The following is a 22,017-nucleotide window of genomic DNA, read 5'->3' as shown; positions in this document are numbered from 1 at the left end:
AGTCTTTCGGAAACTTGGTTTTCCCAACAGTTGGATGGAATTAGCAATGAGGAAGTCATTTATTACTAATGAAAGTAGAATAATTGAAATTTGATGATGATTTCTTTTCTATGTTACACTGAAGAATATTCATGCATTCTGGTTGCTTCTTCAGTGTGTGAGATGAAGGTGAAGTTGGCTGGGAATTGACCATTTTCCTGGGTATTTGTATGAGAATTTTGATGGAAGGTTAACATCACCAGTCATGGTCCTTGATTTGTTGTCTTTTTTTGAAGTGGAGCACTGGTCCAAACCCATTTAATTCATACGTGCCCTTGCAGATCTAGGTCTCCATAATTTTTATGGATAGCCAGTGCTTTTATACAACTTAGTGTTTCTCCTGAATACAGTATATATCTTAAGCTTCCTCTCTAGTACACCTTCTTCAAACATCCTCAGGATTGATATTTTACACAAGAGGTCACATTATAATGAAGTCATTCGTGTTTTTCCTATGTGCCAAACAATGGTCTAAGGCAGGGGTGGGCAAACTTTTTGACTCGAGGGCCACAATGGGTTCTTAAACTGGACTGGAGGGCCGGAACAAAAGCATGGATGGAGTGTTTGTGTGAACTAATATAAATTCAAAGTAAACATCATTACATAAAAGGGTACGGTCTTTTTTTTTTTTTAGTTTTATTCATTTCAAACGGGCCGGATCCGGCCCGCGGGCCGTAGTTTGCCCACGGCTGGTCTAAGGTGTTTACATCTTTTACTTGTTCCATCCTCTCTACATCCACAACCCTATTATCCTGCTCCTTTTACAAAGAAGAAAACAGCAGCTTAGAGACATGAAGTCATGTGTCCAGAATCGCACGGTTAGGAAGTGGTGAGATCAGGATTGGCATTCCACCTTGACTCCTAAGCCAGAGCACTCAGCCATTGTTCAGTTAATGATGTGATTCCAACCTCTGCTTTAACCTCACCAATGAGGGAGCCTTGGCCACCTAATTTGAGTACCAAGACTCTATGAAGTCAATCAGCAAACATTTGTTGAATGTTTATGACATGTGATGGATGTTGGTAGGGAACACTTTGAGTCTTGGAAAGAAAAATAGCTCAGGAGTCAGACGCCTTGTGTTTGGTCCCAGCCAGTCCACTTACTGACAAAAGATAAATCAGTCAGTTTCGTTGAGCCTCAATTTCCTCCTCTGTGTGATGAAAATGTTGAAGTCCATGGTTTCTATGGGTCTTTTGTGGCTCTTTCTTTGATTATAAGATGATATAAGAGACAATCTGTGCTCTGTCTACTTGAAAATATTTATGAAGCCAATCATTAATAGAAACCAAGTTCTGGAGGAAACTTTTAATCTTTTTAAGAGTCAGAACCACTTTCAAACTCTTTACCAGCACTTCCTTTTACATGCCAGCAATTAACGTGCACATCACAAGCAAGCCCTTGCCCATTCATTGACTTGGAGATGAGGAACATCTGTTTAAGAACTCAGAGGGAGCACTTGGTTTGTGTTTGGGAATGGACTTAAAATGTAAAGAATCATCCTGCCTTGAAAAGATTCCATAACCCCATCCCTGCCATCTCCTCACTTGTCTAGAGTAGTAAAAGCTCCATAAATATGCATCCATTTAAAAATTCTTTACAAAACAATGGGGGTAATAAATAATAGATGTCTTAAACCTCAGTTTAAACACAGCTTTTATTTCTTGCCTCAAATTGTGAGCAAGGGAGAGCTGACAGGGGTGCTAAGTGTGGAATGGTGGAAGTTAGACTGAAGAAGTGAAAGCACCTGAGTTCTACTTTTAGCGAGGTCACTAACCCGCTCTGCGATCTTAGTCTAGTCACTTACTCCTTCTGGTCTCTAGAGGCCTCTTCTACAAGGAGGAGCTTGCGCTAGATTATTCGTGTTCAGACTCGGTTGCACAGCATGAAAACTTGAGAAATTTTTAAATTTCTCACTATCCAGGCCCACGTTCTTGTGCGCCATTTGTTCTTCCATTCACTCAACAAATAATTCTCTCGTCCCTAATGTGTGACAAGAACAAGGGCAGGTGTTCGCTGGCCTTTCTCTTTGCTTTCTTGAGTCCCAAGGAATTTACTGGAGAACTGGGCTTCCTGACGTGAATGTTCTCTGAGACTCTGAACAAAGTAAAACATCATTCCAAGTCAACCTACCATTTCAACTTCGTTATCTCTTAGTAATGCAAGTTCTGAACTCCAACACAAATACCTCTGTGTGTCTCTGCATGTGTGTGTACTTGGCTGCTTTCACATTTTTTCCATATCAAATAAATTGGCTCATGGACAAGTTCTATATAAAGACTGTTTTGGAGAAAAAGAGGAGAGAGAGGAAAAAATGCCTTTTATTTTCCTTCCCCAACTCAACCCATTACATGATCCCCTTTGACCTTTGTCTTCATTTTTTTCTCTCAGCAAAAATATTTATTCTTTCTGTTATCTATCCTGGAGATAGTTTCCCAAGGTATGACATTGATGGAGAGAAGGGCTTCTGGGCTTACCCCATGGATGCTTCCAGTAGACTGATTACTTTTGGCCAGGATGAGGAAGAAATGCAGAACATCTCCCTTAAGTGGAAACCTCTTCATTGAATGAGAAGTGACACTAGCAGAGGAAAAGAGGACCAGCGCCAACTCTGCTACTAATTTGCCATGTGACATTAAGACACATTGCGTCACTTATTTAGGCTTCAATTTCCCTGTGTGTAAAATTGGGGGAAAACACATTATGCAATTCTGTGTGGATAGATGTTGTTCTTAGGTGACAGGTGACTCATTTACCCTCTTTTTTATTTTCTTTCTTTTTTTTTTCCTTTTTTTTCTTCTTTTTTTTTAAGTAAAAGGGATTCAGCAGAGATTGTTTATAAGATCAGTACCTGGAGTGGTTCTGACTGGTTCCAATGCCCTAGTGAAATGTGTGGTGTGTGGATAATAATCATGCTAATAATAATAATGACTACTTACTGAATACTCGCCGTTTAAGTGCCTTACAAATATTTATGAGGCAGGTGGAGCTCAGAGAAAAATCTAGAGCTCAGAAAATGTACTCATCCAGCTTACCACAGCTGGCAATGGCAGAGCTGGTCTCACTCCAAATTCCCCTTTCTCAACCACAACGCCTCCTGCCGTAATAACGCAGAGGCAGACCTCTAGAGCTCAGACACGCATCCAAGCTGGCTGAAGTTCAATGTGCAGCGAGGAGAAGACATGCTTGCAGCTCGCAGGCCTTTAGCCCACAGTCCATTCCTGAGACCCAGTCTTGGAGCCCAGCAACACAAGTTACACAGCCAGTTCTTCATGCGTGTGGCTGGGAACAAAGAAGGGAGGCTTCTGTTTCTCAATTTGACTGTCATCTTGACTTGCTTTGACTTGCTTCTGCACCGGGCACCGTGCTGCTTGGGTCTGTATGAAATCTTCAGATTTCTCTAAGAAGTAAAAACTTGACAAAACTAAGCCCCCCTGCCTTTTTTTTGGCTTAGGGTAAGTCAGGTGTAAGGCAAAGCAGGAACAGTGAATAGCAGCTCACTATCATTTATCTATTCATCTGCCCATCCATTCACCATCAATTCATTCAGCAAATAGTTACGGGTGTCTATCACCATGGAACTAGGAATAGAGTCCTGATCTCTGGCCTCATGAGCACACAGTTGAAAGGGGGAAATAGGTAAGGAATCCAGTGATTATACTGCAGCATGAAAGATGCTATAGTGTGAGGAGTACAAGGAAAACATAGAAAGGATATCTAACCCAGTTTGAGGTAGTTAAAGAAAGTTTCTTGGAAGAAGTGCTGTATAAGTTAAGAACTGATGGATGAGTAAGAGTTGATCCTTGAAGAGACTTGCCACAATTCCATGATTAAAACCAAGTGGATGCTCAGCAAACATTGGTAAATGAATGAATGAACAAATAAATGAATGAAACAACATAGTATATTTCATAGCAAAAGTGGTTGTTCAATTTCAGAACAAATGTAGAGTTTTGAGGAAGGGAAGTGTAATAATCTGGACTATTGATCACTTTGGTTCTTAAATCTACTTCTTTTTAACTGCTGTATAGTATTCCCTATTAGGAATAACTACTCCTAATGCTAGGCAATGAGTATTTCACACATTTTTCTATTGCAAACAAATGCTGCAGCAAGAGCTCTTGTATTAACCTCCTCATGGGCACATGTGAGCACTTTTCCAGGCTGATGCTGAGAAGTGGAACTGCTAGGTTATAAACCATGACCTTTTTCATTTCAGTGGATACAACCAATGGCTTTCTGAGAGAGTGACTGAGCTCATATTCCAACAGCAGTTGGTAGTGGGACCTTATGTTCTGCATTGTCACTACGATTTGACAAAATGAAAGTGCTTTGTCTTTGGGCATTTGATGTTCTCATTGATGTTCTTGTGATGAACATCTTGAGTGAGCATCTTTCAATTATTTTAACATCTTCTCTTATGTAACTTGCTAAGAATATCTTTCATTTATGTTTGGTTGTTCATCTCTTTATACTTTGGTTTTGCCATCTGTTAAATTAGGATTTTAATGCCCCCCACCCCCACCCCAGGACAGAGGCGCAGCATCAGGAGTGAGAGCTGTTTCTCCAAGCCCTGATACCTCTGCTCCTAGCCCAGGCTGGCAGAGTATAGAGTCAGCACAATCTTACTCTATTTCTGGAAGCTGGGCATCATCCACCTGTAACTCCCTCTCCTCAGTCTGAGGCCAAGTACCTCTCAGGATGAAATACCGGTTCTGAGAACATTCGGGTTTTGCAAAATCAACAGATCTCCAGATTCAGCAGCAGCTATAGAAGTGCTGACTGTCTCCAAGTACCTTCATGATTTTGAAAGTGTGAAGCATCCATTTGATGCTAGCACCACTGAAATCATTTATCCTAAAAATGTCTCTGTATCAGTCTGATGCACTACCAAACTTTACAGCAAGTGGGCCATTACAGTTGTTAAATAAGACATAGAAGATAAGTGATAGACCTGAGGCTCTGTTGATAAATTCTTTCTCCCTTCCTCTCTTTCTTCCTCTCCTTCTCTCTTTCTCTTTCCCTTCTTCCTTCCTTTCTGTAACAAGTCATTACAACGTGCCAATCTTATTGCTGGTACTGTAATTCTGAATCTTACAATTGGATAGGGAAGCTGAACTGAAAAATATCCCAAGTAAAAAATATTATTACAAACTAAAGATTATTATAACAAGAGGTTATAAAGAGTATACTCTCCCCTTAAAGGAAGGGGGAATGGCCCTTATTATATAGTTTGGATTTATATTTATTATTCATTAGGAAATAGAGGTCTAAGCCAATCAGATTTGTGTTTTTATAAAATTGCTCCAGGTGCTCTTTGAAGAAAGGATTGAGGAAGAGTGGAAATTGGGGGTTATTGCTGAAGTCCAAACCAGAGTTTATGATCATTTGCATAGAGAAGTGGATGAATTGGAGACATGTCAGAGGTGGAATCCACGGGGCTTAGTGATGTATTGGATGCAAAGGTTTTAAGATGGAGCTGTCCAGTGACTCCGTTTCTGGTTTGAGCATTTGGAATGAGGTTATTTCCTGAAATGGAGGAATAGCTTTTAGTGTAGTATTCGATTCGAGGGTTTTCCAAGAGTTTCTTTGGATAAATAACAATGAGTTCGTGAAATCAGGTTGCAGTGTGTCCTGGTGTCACCTGCTTCTTCGTTCTTTTGCTGTTTGTCCGGGGATAAGTAGGTTGGACTGGACTTGGTTGTGTAGCTCCAATTCCTGATTTTTAAGAAAACAAACAAGTGAATAGGAAAGAGAAGGAAAATAACAGCCGTCAGAGTAATTACAGATGTGGGAAGAATGGAGGAATTTATCTCACACTGGGCATTGGCAAGATGAGCGGACAAAATCCATTCAGTCTGTGCTCAGAGATGATGAGAATCTTGAGGACAGGGCTCCGTGAGTTCATGTTGTGTCTGTTGAAACAGAAACCTCAGGCATTTACTTCAGAGATGCTGAGTTCTGAATCAGGAATCTGGCTCCCAGGCCAGCACACGACTGCCTTGCAGTGGGACCCTAACCGGGTGCCTCCACAGTGTGAGCCTCAACTCCTTCCCCTGAGAAAAGTGGGTGCTGATGCCTTTCCATACAGTCTCACACGGGGTGCCCTGAACAACTGTAATCAGATCACAAGCTTGTGAGGACGTGATGCTGTCTGGGGAACTCTGCAGATTTAAATGTTTACGATTCTTTCTGTTGTTTGGTTTTCATGCGGCTTATTCCTGGCCAGGGCCAGGCTGGAGAGTATGTGTGAGAGGCAAACACACGGACACGCACAGACACACACATGAGACTGTGTCCCGTGAAACTCTAACCGGGTTCCTATGGTTCAGTGTTGGGTTAGAAGGAATAAAAGATAAATCGCACTTTAATCGCTTTAGCTGAACCAAAGGGGGCAAAAAAGGAGGAAACCCACCAAAATGCTGGCCCTAGATCAGAAGACCTGAATTCCAGGCCTGCTCTGAAATGTTGTTGTGTCCCTGACCTGTGACTCTCCTCGGTGGGCCCAAGGCCCCTTCAGGAACAGGAAGGCAGAGGTAGCTGACCCTAAAGGACATTGCGAGGGCTGACATTCCGTTCAGACCACTGAGGGAGTCTAATTCTGCAAGGGTGGAGGCAGCAGGTGCCATGTCACACTGGCAACAAGTCTGGACTGCGCTCAGAGGCTGGCCCCTGTACAGACAGCCTCCCAGGCACACCGGGTAGCTCGGAGCTCCTCCCTGACATGCTCTCTCTCTCTCTCAGGGCTTATCAAGCTCTCCCTTTGTGACAGTTCCAAACGTATTGCTGCATTTTTCTGGTTGAGTGGCATTTTGATTAGACGTGGGGACTAGGTAGTATCTGCCACCTTATCCTCAGCTTCTCAGGCAAGGCCAGGCATCAAGTAGGTGGCCAATAAATGGAGGTAAATAAATGCATGCATGCCTGAATGAATGAATAAGTAAACTCTGTGGCAGATCAATAGCTAGCAGAATCCATGATGATACAGATGATACCTGGTATATTTGAAGCTTTTCTTTAACTTCTAAGATGGACTAGTTACCAGAAAATCAAAAGAGAGCCAGGCCGGTGTAGCTCAGTAGTTGAGTGTCAACCCAGGAACCAAGAGATCACCGGTTGGATTCCCAGTCAGGGCACTGCCTGGGTTGCTGGCTCAGTCCCCAGTGAGGGTGTGCAGGAGGCAGCCGATGGATGATGTTTCTCTTCATCTTGTCGATGTTTCTATCTCTCCATCCTTCTCCCCCCCCGCTCATATGTATATATGTATACATATATACATACACACACACACACACATATATATATATATTAAAAAGGACAAAAGAGAAGTGAAACAATGCTGCCAAACTGAGATAAGAGATGATGGTGCTGGTAAAGGGTAGTAAAGTTGAGAGCATGGAGGGAAGGGAGTGGGGCTGAGCCAGACTAATGGGTTGGAAATACTTGATGCCTGAGCAGAGGGAAGGGGCAGGTGAGGGGGCGTGGAAGATGCCTGTGTCACCGGCATCCCTGACACTGAGAATGTGAAGGTAGAGGCACGTTTGGGTTGGGATGAGAGAAAGAAGATGAGTGCAGAAGTGCCTTGCCATTGGCAGCCAGTGAGTCAGTGTCTGGCACGCAATCACACTTCCCTTGAAACCATAACATTCCCTCCCTCCATGGAGCTGTGGGAGCAGTCGAGGTAAGCTTGAGGTGTGTGCACACATGAATGCGTGTGTGCAAAGGTGTGTGTGTATTGGGGTGGGGGGCAGACAGGACCTGTGAGACCACTTGTTTTCTTTATCCGCTGATGCTCAAAGTGTAGTCCAGTTCTGCAAAGGTCCCTCGGGGCATCGCGGGGTTAATCTTCCATGGCACTAATACCTATAACATTACAAGGTACAGGCTTTGTTTTCTACCCAGGATTAATCATTCACTCATGGGCTTTAATACAAGCCAGACACCACCTCACTGCGCCTCATGCAGAATGCCAGTCCCCCTTCCATGCTAATGCCGCTTTCACAGCCTTGTTGTCAAGGTGGGAAGGAGGGTTTTCTTTGCTCCAGTTTCAATATCCTATAAACTAAAAGGTTTGGAAATTTCCACCAAGGATGTTCGTCAAAAATACCAGGAAAGCTGGACTTTGACTTTAATTTTCTATGACTTGTAGCAATTTATTCCCTTTCTCCATGTCCAGTATCCATCCCATGATGAGAAACTTGGGATGAGTGATCTCTGAAGCCATTGAGCTCTGTTTCTTCATGTTCATGTTTTCTTGTTGAGCTCAGCTCCTTGAATACAAACTCCGTCTCCAGAAGCTCCATTATGAGGTGCTCCAAATTCCTACTTTCTAGGAATTAAACAGAAAAACTCTCAGATCTGGAAGGAGCATTGAAGCCCAGAGAGGGGAGGCCACTTCCTCAGAGCCACACAGCCCTTTAATGGCAGAACAGGTCATTGAACCTGGGGTTCCTGACTCCCCATCCAAGTGCTCCTTCCCCCACAGAACCAAGTGCTGGAGCGTGACCAGGCCTTGGGACTCAGGTTTGAGTTCGGCTCTTTCCGATTGTGGAGAAGTCTCCGTTGGAAGCTCCGAGTACAATCGCAGAGAGCTGACATCAGTAACGTCATGGCAGCTGGTGCTGGGGAGGGGGCTGGTATAGGAAATGAGAGCACACATTTGGCCAAGCTCAGGGTCCACGTGACCCTCCGAGAGCCCTCATTTCAAAACAAACTCAACCTTTTAGGTTCAAGTTCTCCCTCCCATCAAAAACGTGACTTCCTGCTTCTAAGAAGCAAAGCTTACAAAAGAGCTCAGAAGACCTCGCAGACATCAAATAGCTCTTACAAAATAGCGTTTTGATGAGTTAAGTGTAAATGAATCAGAAACATAAGGATTACATTTTCCCCAAGTGCACATGGGTTTCGAATTTGAGGGGAAATGGAGTTTGCTAACTGCACTCCGGCTTTCACCGAACCCAAAGCATTCATTCCTGGGGCTGGTGGGGGGGAGAGGGGAGAGAGAAGAAAGAGAAGCCCAGCCCCCAAATGGTTTTAGATGTGGTGCCAAATTTGAAAACGCTGTTGGGCTCGCCCTTTGCCAGTAATAAAATTGCTGGCCACCCAGAGAGGCCACAGGGAGGAGAAAGGAGATTGCTTTCCCCACTGGCCCCTGGTCTCAACAACTGTGTTCAGTTAGTGCCGCTCAATCACCAGCTGTCACTGGGTCCCAGCACCGGACTTGCTGGCCCCCAATTGGCCTCGATTTTCACACTGTGCTGCATGCCTTGTTTACCTCCAATGGGATACAGCGTTTGAGCTCCCAGAGGCCTTGGCGACCGGTCAGCTAGTCACAAGCCCCTGCTCTGTAGTCAAGAGACCTGTCTATCACCAGCAGGGCTGTTTGGGGAAGCTGTCACACATCGCCTTTGGTTGCATTCAGGAAAAACAAGAGTCCCTTGTAGATCTTTTCCGCTCTCCTTCCCTTAATGCTCTCCAGGTGTGGTGTTTCCCCCAAACTGGGAAATGTCTTTCCTTCCAATCTCTGCCGGACTCCACAGCCAGTTAAGTCTCAGGACTGCTGTTACCTTATCCCCGGATTTGAAGCTCTGGATTTTTTTTTTTTTTTATAATTTCCACATTGTCCCTCCATTCTTTCCCTGGTATTTTATTTCATTGCACCAAGAAAGTAGAAAATCATTTCAATTGGTGGTAAAAGATGATTAAAACAAAATAACAAAGGCCTTGGCTGCAAACTGTTAGTTTCATTAAATTTGCTACTGTGTTTTAAATTGGTACCAGGGCAAATCTTTGGACAACTCCGTCAAAGGCTGCTGGAATTAATCAGTCGCATGTATACATTTGCTCCTGCCTGAGCCTTGCACAGAATGAGGGCAGCATTGCCCGTGTGCAAAGAAAGAGTTTTGTGTTACCTGTGTGAAGAGGGCCGGACCCCCCTCCCATTGGGAGGGATCCGAATGCCCAGAGGAGTCTCAGGTCCCTGTCATCCCATTCTTCATCCGTTTAATCCAGACCATGAGTTGGAGCTCATAGTGGTCACCAGAAGGAATAAGCAGATGGGTATTGCAAGACCATAGTCCATTTTCCCCAAGATTATACCTCAACATCGCAGCTTTGCTTTACTAAAGGAGTATGTGTGGTGGAAAGCGCTGCTGTCTACTGGATGGGGGACCTGGAAGGAGGGATCTCTGGGAGTCGGGGGAGCTCACCCTGTCTGAAGACGTGGGTGCTGGTTCAGTATCTCAGCCACTGTAGCACATGTAATTGTGATTTCTACAACTGGAGGAGGGGTGGGGGCCTTAGGAAGTCATTGTGTCTGGTGCCCTGCTTTTACAACAGTGGCTCCCCATCACTCGGGGACTCAGCATCTTACCTCAGAGCCTTCTGCCATCTATGCACACTCTAACCTGACCATCTAGGAAAACTTTAGCACTTCTTTTGGCTCCTCCTGATGTTCAGTCTAATTGGACTTTCTTCATCTAAAAAGGTTTACCTGTGTCCTGTTTTGAGCTGTTCCTACTGCTCAGAATGCCATACACGCAATTTATGTCTTTGGACATTATCCCATGTGCACTGTCTCAAACTTTAATCCATTCAACAGATATTGTTGGAAGCCTATTCTGTGTCTGTCAGGCACCGTGCTAGGCACAGATATATAGCAAAGAAAGGCAGACGTGTTCTCTGTCCTTGAAGCACTTAACATACATCAGAGAAGATCAGACATTCAGCATCTAATTGCAACTAAGTATGCTGAGTTTTTTAATGAAGTATGGGGTGCTAAAGACACCTGTTTCTACAGGAATCAACCTAATCCAGGTGTCAGAACTCTCCTTAAGCCTTTCTCATCCTTCTAACCTCTCTTTGGTCTTTCTCTCTTTTGGAGCTCTTCAAACTCTACCCTGTTTTACAACCATGCTGCATTTGACTTATCCTCCTGTTTGCCTTTGAACTGTTTGAGACCAACGATGGTATCTTCTTCATCTTTGGGATGATTCTTACCTGAAACTCCATATATACATAGGGTGTCCTCCAAAAATGTATACCCACTTGAACAGCTGATAGCTTAAATGATGTTTCTTTCTTTTCAGATTTAACCCATTGAAATTAATGACAGCCAACATTTTGTGGGGACACCTTGTGTATAAAAAATATTTTAATACCTTAATCAATAGAGAAAGAAATTAAATAAATAAACATTTTAGTGGCACAAGGAAAGCGAGGTCCAGAGAGAAGAACTGATTGATCCCAAATCACAACCCAATTTAATGGGAGAACTAGGAACATTTTCCTTGACTCGTGGTCCAGGTGGCATCCATAGCAATGCCAGAAAGTCCTCCCCAAAGGCGTATCCAAGTGCTTCACAGCCACCCTCCTTCAATGAAAATTGAGACCAGAGCACCTCTCAGTCTGAAACAGAAGTAAAGTGTTCTCTTAAGAATTCGGGTTGAATAAAGAAAAAACGTTTTAAAACACCACATGAATAGAGAGAAAAAAAAATAAAAGAATTCAGGGTGATCCACAGATGAAGTTGCAATTGAGGATATCCTTATCACATGCAGGAAAACCGGGATGTAGTTAACCTTAATGTATGAATGGTAAGAATTAAATCCTTTTGAGAAAACGACAGGACTCCAGAGTCCCTCAGCTGGGAAGGCTATTTTGTTGTAAGTTTTAGATCTCTGTAAATGAAATGGAATAAGAAAACATCTAGCCTAGTGCCAAAACGCGGTAGGCACTCAGTTCATCCCTGCATCTTCCAGCCCACGAGGTATATTTGGTCTCCCTTTCCACCTTTCCCCCTAAACCAGGTATCTCTGCTGCTACCAAAATGGTCTTCCGGGAAACAAACACGACGATGTCCTTGCCATGCAAGCCCGTTCCCTTCTCCTTCTAATGATCTGGCTTCTCCTTAGCTTTCTCGAGTCAGGCCACTTCTCAGAGTCACCTCCTCAGCCCAGGTCCCGGGCTCCCACAGCCCCTACCCTTATTGACTGTGCCAAAGCCATCCATTGCCAAGCATTTTCTTCCCCACAAACCTATGAGCATCCGAAAGGCAGGACCATATTTTGTGGCTCACCGAGTCCCAGAAACCCAAGAGAAGCTGGATGACTCGGTGAATGCTATTTGGGTGAATGAATGGATGAACGCATGAAATGAGATACATATATTTATCCAGGATTTGAAAAAGTGGTCAAAGTCATTAATATAATTAGGTAGCATAGAGCAAACGAGCTGGATTTAATGATTCTACATGTACTCTTTTTTTTTTTTCCACGTACTCTAAAAATGAGGTTATAGGAACAGGTTTGTGATTTTATATTGATGGAAAATTGCATGTGAGCATGTTTGTACATAAAATTATACATGAATGGATGGGTGGCCAGAATGTTCTTGGTAATAGCCACAAGGCGATGGAATTTGTGACAGTTTTGCTTTATTTTAAGATTTTTCACATCGTGCTCTAAGTGGTTAACACAGGCATGGGTGATCTTGATGGTTAGAAAAATAATAATAAAGCAAGTGTGATAATGCACTGTCACTTCTCAACTGAGGAAAAAGGTCATCCTAAAGATATGTTAGAACTGAAGCTGTTTTTCTCTAAAATGCTACATAAGAAATACAATTTAGTTGGAGTAGCAGCTTCCTAAAAGACTTTAGGGCTATGAAGGGACACTTGCCTTCTCCCCACAGAGTTTTTGCATTCTGTGTGCTTATCTGAGGAGTCAACTCAGTGTCATGGAAAGGTCAAGGGTTCTAGCGTGAAACTGCATGGTTTATATTCTTCTTTATAGCTAATATCTCCATGACCTTGGGCAGATTACTAAACTACCCTGAACACCATGCAAATGATTTCTACCTGTCAGGTTTATATTAAACATAGTATGTACAATTTGGTGGACTAACCTACAAATATTTCCAATACTAACATCTATTGGGAAGTTCTAGATCAACCATAACTGATGTAACTAGCATCCTTTCAAATGCATAGATGAGAACAGAAAAACATGTTGCCAGGGGCAAGAAGTAAAACAGAACTGGGAACTAGGCAGGTAAGCGCTCCGCACCTCACATTTTATTGATGCAGTGCCATGAGTCTTGGCAACTGGGTGGACAAGAAATATAAACAAAAAATCTGAGAATTGAAAAGAAACTATCATTCTTCTTCTCTGTAACAGACTACATAGTAACAGTAATAAAAATCAACAAATTCTTAGACCTAATAAAACAGTCTATGAGGACTTCTAAATAGAAAATCCATTTATAAAACTCAATTACTTTTATCAGCCCCAAAATATGATAGTACAAATATATATCTGTACATGTATGTATGTCTGCAGATAGCTAGATATGTAGACAGATTCTAGCTACCATTTACAACAGCACTGACATCTATAAAATGCTTAGAGTTAGGAATATATTTCCTAATAAAAAAATCATCACAAGTTTTATGAAGAAAGCTTTAAACTTTACTGGAACCGTAAATGATGACCTAAATAAATAAAAAAATAAACTGTGTGTGTAAATGGGAGCATGCAGTGGGACAAAGATCTCTTTTCTCTTCAAATACATCTATAAAGTCAATGAAATTGGAATCATAATCTTAACAGGCAGTTTAAAAATGAAACTTAAAATTCACATGAAAGAGCGAAGAGGTCTCCTTAGCATAGATCTGTAGTATAAATCAAGACTTCGACTTCTGTAAAAGTATGGAAGTCAAAATAGACTGTGAAGGATACGATTTTAAAAAAAATTGACCAATGAACCAAGGTGAGCCATAAACAAAACCTGTCTAAATCCTGAGTGACATATGGCGAGGGAGGCATTCAAACTCGGTAGTGAAAGAATTAAGTACTCCAGACATAATGCTAGGCAAATGGTCCATCCGTATTTGGAGGGGGCAAGGTGGGGGGGAAGGAGGGGGAATAGTCCTAACTTACATCATTTTAAAAACTACATTGCACATGATTGAAGCCATACATGTGAAAATAAAAACCTTAAAACTATTCAAAGGAAATAGAGGAGACTATTTTATGACCTTCAAGTAAAGAAACATTTATTCAACAAGACATGAAAAGCACAAATCATGAAGGAAATGATTTAAAATTCTATTCTATAAAGCAGCATAAACAAAACAATAAGAGTCACAACCCAAATGATTAAATGATAATGATAGCAGTAATAGAAACAACCTAGATATCTATCGAGAGACGAATGGCCAAATAAAGTGTGGCATGTTCATGCAGTAAATTTAAAATGGCACTCCGAATCCTGTGAAAGAAATCAGAAGTGATAAAAATAATCATTTTTCAGGTGAAATGGTAAAATTTTAGCTCCAAACATAGTACTGGCAGGGAGTTTCCGGCTTGCTGATCCCATCACCAAATGAGAAGATTTGGGGTTGGAGGGTGGCTTTGGATCAAGATATTCTCATGGTGTTGGCAAGACCAGAAAAGGGAGCCATAGAGGCAGGAGGGCAAGCCAGCAGCCGCTGCAGCCATCAAGGTTGCCATGTTGGAGGCGGCCGGGTTGCAGAGGGGATGACATACAAGTAGAAGCTGTGGGTGGGAAGAATTGACAAGGCCTGGGGTCTGCCTGGGTGTGGGAGGCATGGAGGGAAAGGAGTTCGAGTGACAGTGTAAGACTTTCCAGATGGTTTTAGGAGCAGCTGAAGGAACAACTTGAAATAAACGTCCTACTTTTAAACCAACTATGAAATAGATCCTAACCTCCAGCAAAGCCTTCAGAAGCCATGAGCTGGTCCTGAGAGAATTCTGTTCTACCTGGATCCCTGAGAAAAGAGACCTTGTCCAGCATTCATTTTGACTTTTTTTTTTTAAATATATTTTATTGATTTTTTACAGAGAGGAAGGGAGAGAGATAGAGAGTTAGAAACATCGATGAGAGAGAAACATTGATCAGCTGCCTCCTGCACATCTCCCACTGGGGATGTGCCCGCAACCCAGATACATGCCCTTGACCGGAATCGAACCCGGGACCTTTCAGTCCGCAAGCCGACGCTCTATCCACTGAGCCAAACCGGTTTCGGCTTTGACTTTTTTTTTTTAATCTTTATTGTTGAAAGTATTACATGTCCCCTTTTTCCCCCCACATTGACTTCTTCTAGCTCTCCCCCGCCCCCCCTCCCCCCAATCCAGGATTTCACCATCCTATTGTCTATGTCCATGGGTTGTGTGAGGAAGTGTGTGTGGCTGGGAAGAGATCATTTTGACTTAACTTGGAGAAAATGTCATTTTATCACAAGACTTCTTCAGTGGGAGAACATAATCTCTTTAGTAAGTTGTACCCTGATACCCCTTCCCTACCTTTTTATGAAGGGAGTGGCCTAGGCTTCTGTGTTCCTGTCTGAAAACAACTCCAGGCTTCTGTGAGATAGTGAAACATGAGCCATGCGTGTACTTTTGGAAGAAGGAGGGTTATTCAGGTTTCTCTACCAGTCATGTGTGCCATGTAATGCTAGTAGGTAAGGAGGAGGACGGTGGATGGAAGTTACTGGGAGACAGATTTTGGCCCAGGGAAAAATTTGACAAACCTGGGACCCAGAATTTTCAGACGTTGAAATCACCACCTGAAGAGAAAGCTAGCTGCAGGCAGGCACTGAGGGTGTTCTAGCCAAATGACATGACAGACTGTCCATCAAACTATGAAACATATGATAGATGATAGCCCCATCTTCATAGGTTTACCTAATAACCAAGGTTATAGGTAGGTAGTTACCTTTCCATCCATCCCGTCTAGTAAAGAAAATATAGCGGAACTCCAGTGAATGAGAATGTGGATAATTCACAGTCATGGGTTAACATATGTTAACTTTATCATAGGCAGAGCACATATGTGCTTTATATGTGTTCTCATAATCAGTCTGTAAGAAAACACTGTGACTAATGTGAAGTAGGCTCGGAGCAGTGAGACTCCTGCCTGTGACACAGGAGTAGATGATGAAGTGAGGATGGACACACATTCGCCTGCCTGAGAGTCGTATTTATTGAGAAGGAGGAGGAAGAGGGGAGGAGGAAGACATTAACAAATGTTATTGCAGTGTCTTAAATATTATCAGCCATGAATCATCTGTGACACCCACCTCCAAATGCAAAACACAGTCTCGAGAAGTGCTTTTCACACTCACATGTCCCATTTTCACAGAAGGGTCCCATTTGCTTCAGAGAGTGACCATGTGCCCCCAGTGGCCTGAGATGTAGCACAAAGAAAATGTATACCGTAACATGGTTATATTTGCTTAATATAAAACGGGCCTCCATATTTTAGAGCAGTGGTTCTCAACCTCTGGCCCTTTAAGTACAGTTCCTCATGTTGTGACCCAACCATAAAATTATTTTCGTTGCTACATCATAACTGTAATGTTGCTACTGTTATGAATCGTAATGTAAATATCTGATATGCAGGATGGTCTTAGGCAACCCCTGTGAAAGGGTCATTCGACTGCCAAAGGGGTCACAACCCACAGGTGAGAACTGCTGTTTTAGAGCAAAATGAATGAAGGTACTGTAGAATGTATGTCATTTTTATGTTGTGCCTTCATGTATTCCTTGGGGAAAGCCATCTTTCTCCCAGCGCACTATTCCATTTTTAGAAGCAGCATCAGAAGAAGTATACATTCCCTAGTGTAGAGGTGGATAAAATATTGAATAAACTAAAAGAAAAAAAGGAAGGATATAATTATATCGACAATTTAGCATGCCAGAGGTTTACAAGGCAACAGTTACTTATACACTCACCCATAAAATAGCTCAGGATCTTTATGCATTGCACCTGCTTAGTCTTCATTGACAGAATACTAATGGAATCCCCAGGGACTTCTGGTCTACCCACAATATTACTGTCTGCTCAAGCTCTGCTAACACAAGTTCTCTTTCAGGTGATAAGCTCAACATTCTTAGGAAGGCTATGTTCCTCACCACAGGTTTAATGCTCATACACTCCAGCTCATCGTTGTTGTGTTGTGAGTCAGGAGACATTGTCCATCCATTTCCCCTACACCTGTTATCTCACTGGCCTTATCCAAGCAACTCCAACCCTAACAACAGCTGAAACAACAGATGGGCAGGAGAACTTGAGATTTTTTAACATGGCCTTCTTGTTTATGAAATCCCCCCCAACTCTGGAATCTGATAGGAATTCTCTTCATTATCATTTTGTGTATGTGTGTTTCCCCCCATGGCACATTGTTATTTTTAATAAGTAAATAATTGATGCTGAGGGAAATGAAAAAAAGGAATAACATCTTCCTTTGACAGTGGTGGAGGAGGATATGGGGGTGGGGATTTGTTCATGTGGAATTGATGTCAATATGTCTGTGCCTCAGAGGATACCTGACAGTAGCCAGGATCTTTTGATGGCAGGATGAATTCAAGCGGAAGTCTCAAGGGCTAACTAAAGGAGGGAGGTGATCTGGTATGAGGGTGAGTATAAGGACGTCAAAATAGGCCTTAAACTAGGAGGCGTTGAGAACAGAGGAGAGATGCAATGGAGGGCAGTTGGAAATCTGGCAGGAACCAGTGCTTGGAATGCCAATGCCTAGTCGGGATCCCTCCTTGCAAGGGATGAGATTATTCAAACAGGCCTGAGCTAGGGATTGCAGAAGCAGAACACGAATGTCATGTAATGACATGTGCTTGTAAGTGGGATGCCTACCCTCTCTATGCCTCAGATTCATCATTTATATGTAAAATGAAGATGAAAATACTACAGCACATATAAGGTGGTTTTGATTCTCAAATGAGAAAATATGTGGAAAGCGCTTCGCCCCAGGCCTGACATTCCATTAATGGATGCTGTGATTATCATTATTATTTTGGTCAGGAGTGAGCGACATAGGGAGGCGGGAGGGAGAGAATTTATAAGGAAAGGACTGACGCGCCTGTAACGGGTTTCTGCTCATATCTCAAAATAGTGCAGAAGGATCAGACAATGCCCACCTCTGGCATTGTCTTTTCCCGCCTCTGTAGGCTTTTGCTTATCCCATTGACTTTTCCTGGATGGCAGTTTCCCACATGTTCATTATACACACCCTCTGATTCTTACCCACCAGGGTTATTGTAAAGGTTAGCTCAACAACAAAAAAATATCTAGTAATATTCATGGTCACCTGTCCATTGATGCTCATTGTGGTTGCTGTGCATTTTAGTGTAACCCATCATGAGTGGAAGAATGCCTTCACCACAGCAGACAATAAAAAATACTGGATAACGGAATGTGCATGTATTTCAAAAATAAGCAAGAATTAGGATGTACGCACTGGGGTCAGTGTTGTCTGTCCCCCTCCCCACACTGTGTCTATATAGCTCATTGTCGTCTGTGCATTTTCCAGGGACCTCAGTCTTGGCAGTGTGTACCAGTACTGGGTCATCACCATTTCCGGAAGTGAGGAAGGCGAGCCATCGCCTGCTGCTGTATACACCCATGGAAGTGGGTACTGTGGCGACGGCATCATCCAGAAGTAAGTGGATCTCACTAAAGAAAGGGGAAGGGTGGTGCTCATTAGGCCCAGAAATGCTCAGGATGCTGAACAGAAGAACTTACAGGTGCTCTTCTGTGTGTGAGCTGCGAGTTAGCTTCGATCCCCAGCAGCCTATCCGTTTGTCTGCAGCGGTTTGCTACTCTCAGAAGAAAAATAATGATACGTTTTGGAGCACATACATTTCTCAAGTATGCAATTGATCTGTAATTTTGACAGAGCGGCCATCATGCATTGACTACCAGTATGCTCTTGTCCTCAGTGGACAGATGCATGCCACATGGATTCTTACATTCTCTCCCATCCCAGCCCACATTGAGCTAGCAGGTCACAGTGCATCTGGGTCAAAGCACTTTTACATTTTTTGCTGGTTACCAGTTACATCTGTTAAAATTCCATATTTATTTGTTATTCTGTTGCATTGTATTATATCAACACTTTACAAAAGGGGTCAAAGGCCCCCCAAAATACCAAAATATTCCAACTCACTGTAATGTTGAAACCATAAATCCGGGACAGTACTCCAGAGTGAATATTGAATGTGAGCATATGTACCGAATACATGGAGGCAAAGTAGTAAGTGTAAAGATTCCCCACCAGCAGCCAAAGAGGAAAAGTGTGATCAGAAAATACAAAGCTGGATGTCTAAAACACGGATTTAATTGGATATCTGGCCATCCTTGCCCTTGTCCATGGGGCAAGATGTTATGCAACCACAAAATAGGGGCAGGAAGCTATCAAGACTTTTGCATTGTTTGTAAAAAAGTAAACCTTTGAGTTTTTCCTTCAGAAAAAGTACCAAAAAAATGTTTTTCTGGCACAAAATCAAATTGGTTTGTCTCTAGGAGTGGAGAAGAGACCAAAAAGCATTGACAATTAACTTCCTTACTGGTAAAATTGTATTTTCTATTGCTAACCTAGTTGCAAGTCACACTCTTGCTAATACTCTTAAAAGTATTGGCAAATATGCCCGGCCAGCATAGCTCAGTGGTTGAGCATTGACCTATGAACCAGGAAGTCACAGTTCAATTCCCAGTCAGGGCACATGCCTGGGTTGCAGACTTGATCCCCAGTGTGGGGTGTGCAGGAGGCAGCTGATCAATGATTCTCTCTCATCATTGATGTTTCTCTCTTTCCCTCTCTTTTCCTCTCTGAAGTCAATAAAAGTATATTTTAAAAAACTATTGGCAGATTTAATGATACACATTATGTGTGGAGATGGCAAAACAAGCTATCGGCAAAATTCCTTCATTAAATGGCACTGCTGGGTGTCCCATAATATCTGTGCGAAATGCAACTGCAATGACTGTTTCTGCAGGGGGAGGGGCTGTAAAGAATTTATTTCACAGTTGAATGAAGCCACTGATGTGCAGAACGTGCATCCGCTCATAGGCGTAGCACACATACGAAAGAGAAGGGCTGGATGGCTATTTCCTTCAGTTCATCATTGACACCAGTGCTGGAGGGGCAGAGCAATTGAATTTGGCACTGAGGATTTCATAGTATGTAATGTGAACTGGAAACCTGCAGCAGGATGAAAGGACCAGCTTGGAGCACAGCAAGATTGACACAGTTATGCAAGTAAAGAGTTTGCACATGAATAGCCCTCCACACAGACCTCAGTTATTGGCCAGCAAGGGCCTAGGGCAGCATTGAAGGGAGTAGTGAATGCTGTGAATAAGATCAGAGGCGGGCAGTGAGGTACACCTTTTCATCTTAATGTACAAAAAGATGCTCATGCGAGCAAGATTTTGTGCCCCACACAGCTCAACACACTGAAGCATACTGGCTGTCACAAGGAAGTGCTAATTCAAGTTTTTGAAAGAAGGGTTGACATTTTAAAACAAATGTTGACACTGATAAGGCCAGTAGTGATTCTTTACACTAGTGGTTCTCAACCTTGGCTGCACATTAGAATCACCTGGGAATCTTGTTAAAATCCTGATTTCTGGGCCTCATCATTAGTAACAAAGAAACAGAATTTCCGGAGGGTGAGGCCCAGAAATCAGGATTTTAACAAGATTCCCAGGTGATTCTAATGTGCAGCCATGGTTGAGAACCACTGCTTTACACGATTTCCAGTGGTTTGCTGAGTGCTATGTCTCAGGGAATATCTATGGATATAAGGAGTCTTCGGCATTGAATTAAGGTGCAGACCGCCTGATTGCCAAGAATTGGACTCTTTAAGCGTAGAAGATAAAGCTCCACATGTGTCAGAGGAATATTTAAGGTCCACACCCAGATGCAACCACCAGGCATGAAGACATGGTTACCAGTGCTTGATGCACTAAAATAGGGCAGGGGAGCCATCGCTGTTCTCTCCCGTCCGAAGACATCAGCCTCCAGCTCTGGTGCACATGCTGTCCAGTGGAACGCTGAGCAGCTGCGCAAGGCGGTCCCCAGGGAAAGTGCCCCATCATTTGTGGTTCCAGGATAGAGCAGCAGATCCAGAATCTCCAGCAAACACTTGCGGTCTTTGCTGCAAACCCATAATTGTGATTTGGGATTTTCTAATTTAGCACAAAGAATAAAAAAGGAAACTCACTTGATGTGGAATCAGATGTCCAACTCAGTCTCTCCATTTCGGAGCCCGCTATAGACGCATTGGTAAAACACTGCAAACAATGGCGTTCTTCCAGCTGATCTAGAAATGGATTGTTGTTAGTATTCATTTAAAGAATATTCTTAACAGCGTTTTTTAGTGTTTTTACCTAGAATTGGTATCCTGCATAGACATCACGTACGTGTTGAGTTACCTGCAGTTACCTAATAATTGTTGACAGGTTTTGTAGAAACTGAACAGAGCTAGTGAACATGAACAGTTTCCTAAGCAAAACCAACAAACACACAAAAACCACAACTTTGAAGTAAAGGAGGGATGGCATCTTAACTAATGGGATTTTTCAGGGGATGATACATGTTATTTGCTGTGTGTGTGTGTGTGTGTGTGTGTGTATGTAAGAAAATGGTTGAAAACACTGGATGAATATTATGACAATGATAATAATATTCATAAACATTAGCTGAGCCTCTACTATGCACGAGGCACTGTGCTACTTAGCCATCTCCTTGGGTTCTTCCAACAACCATATTACATAGATCCTTTTACTATACGAAAGAGACGACTAACACACAAAGATTAAAGTGGTTTTCTCAGCCGTATAGAGCCAGTAAGGAGCAGAACCAAGACATGAACCAGGGCCCAGGTTTTCATGTGGATTCACCGTTGCCTTGTTGGGTGACCAGCAGTTGTGCAAAACTAACAAGTAAAGGAGTAGCTACATGCTTTCTGCTATGTCCAAGGCACAGTGCCAGGCATCGGGGTGCTAGGAGGACAAAGACTTCACTTCCTTTGGCATCTTAAAGCCGAGGATAGGGGCCTCTCAAGTGACAGGACAGGGCAGACAGTGTGACAAGCGCTGTGATAGATCGAGCCTGGTGTCGTTGGTCACAGAGAAGACAGCCTCCCACTCCAGCCTGTGAGGTC

General features: G+C 42.9%; 1 protein-coding gene across 1 annotated transcript in view; it reads left to right on the top strand.

The window, feature by feature from the left end:
* Nucleotides 1-22,017, top strand: part of PAPPA (pappalysin 1) — a gene marked incomplete at its 3' end in the record, with an annotated part of 213,316 nt that overhangs the window by 82,360 nt on the left and 108,939 nt on the right. Inside the window, exon 8 of the mRNA XM_081102850.1 lies at nt 18,384-18,512. Within this exon, the coding sequence (XP_080958976.1) occupies nt 18,384-18,512 (129 nt within the window). The remainder of the gene's footprint in view (nt 1-18,383; nt 18,513-22,017) is intronic.

Source organism: Myotis nattereri (assembly GCF_964212035.1).
Source record: "Myotis nattereri genome assembly, chromosome: 12".
NCBI lineage: Eukaryota > Metazoa > Chordata > Mammalia > Chiroptera > Vespertilionidae > Myotis > Myotis nattereri.
This window is presented reverse-complemented; position numbering and strand designations above follow the sequence as displayed.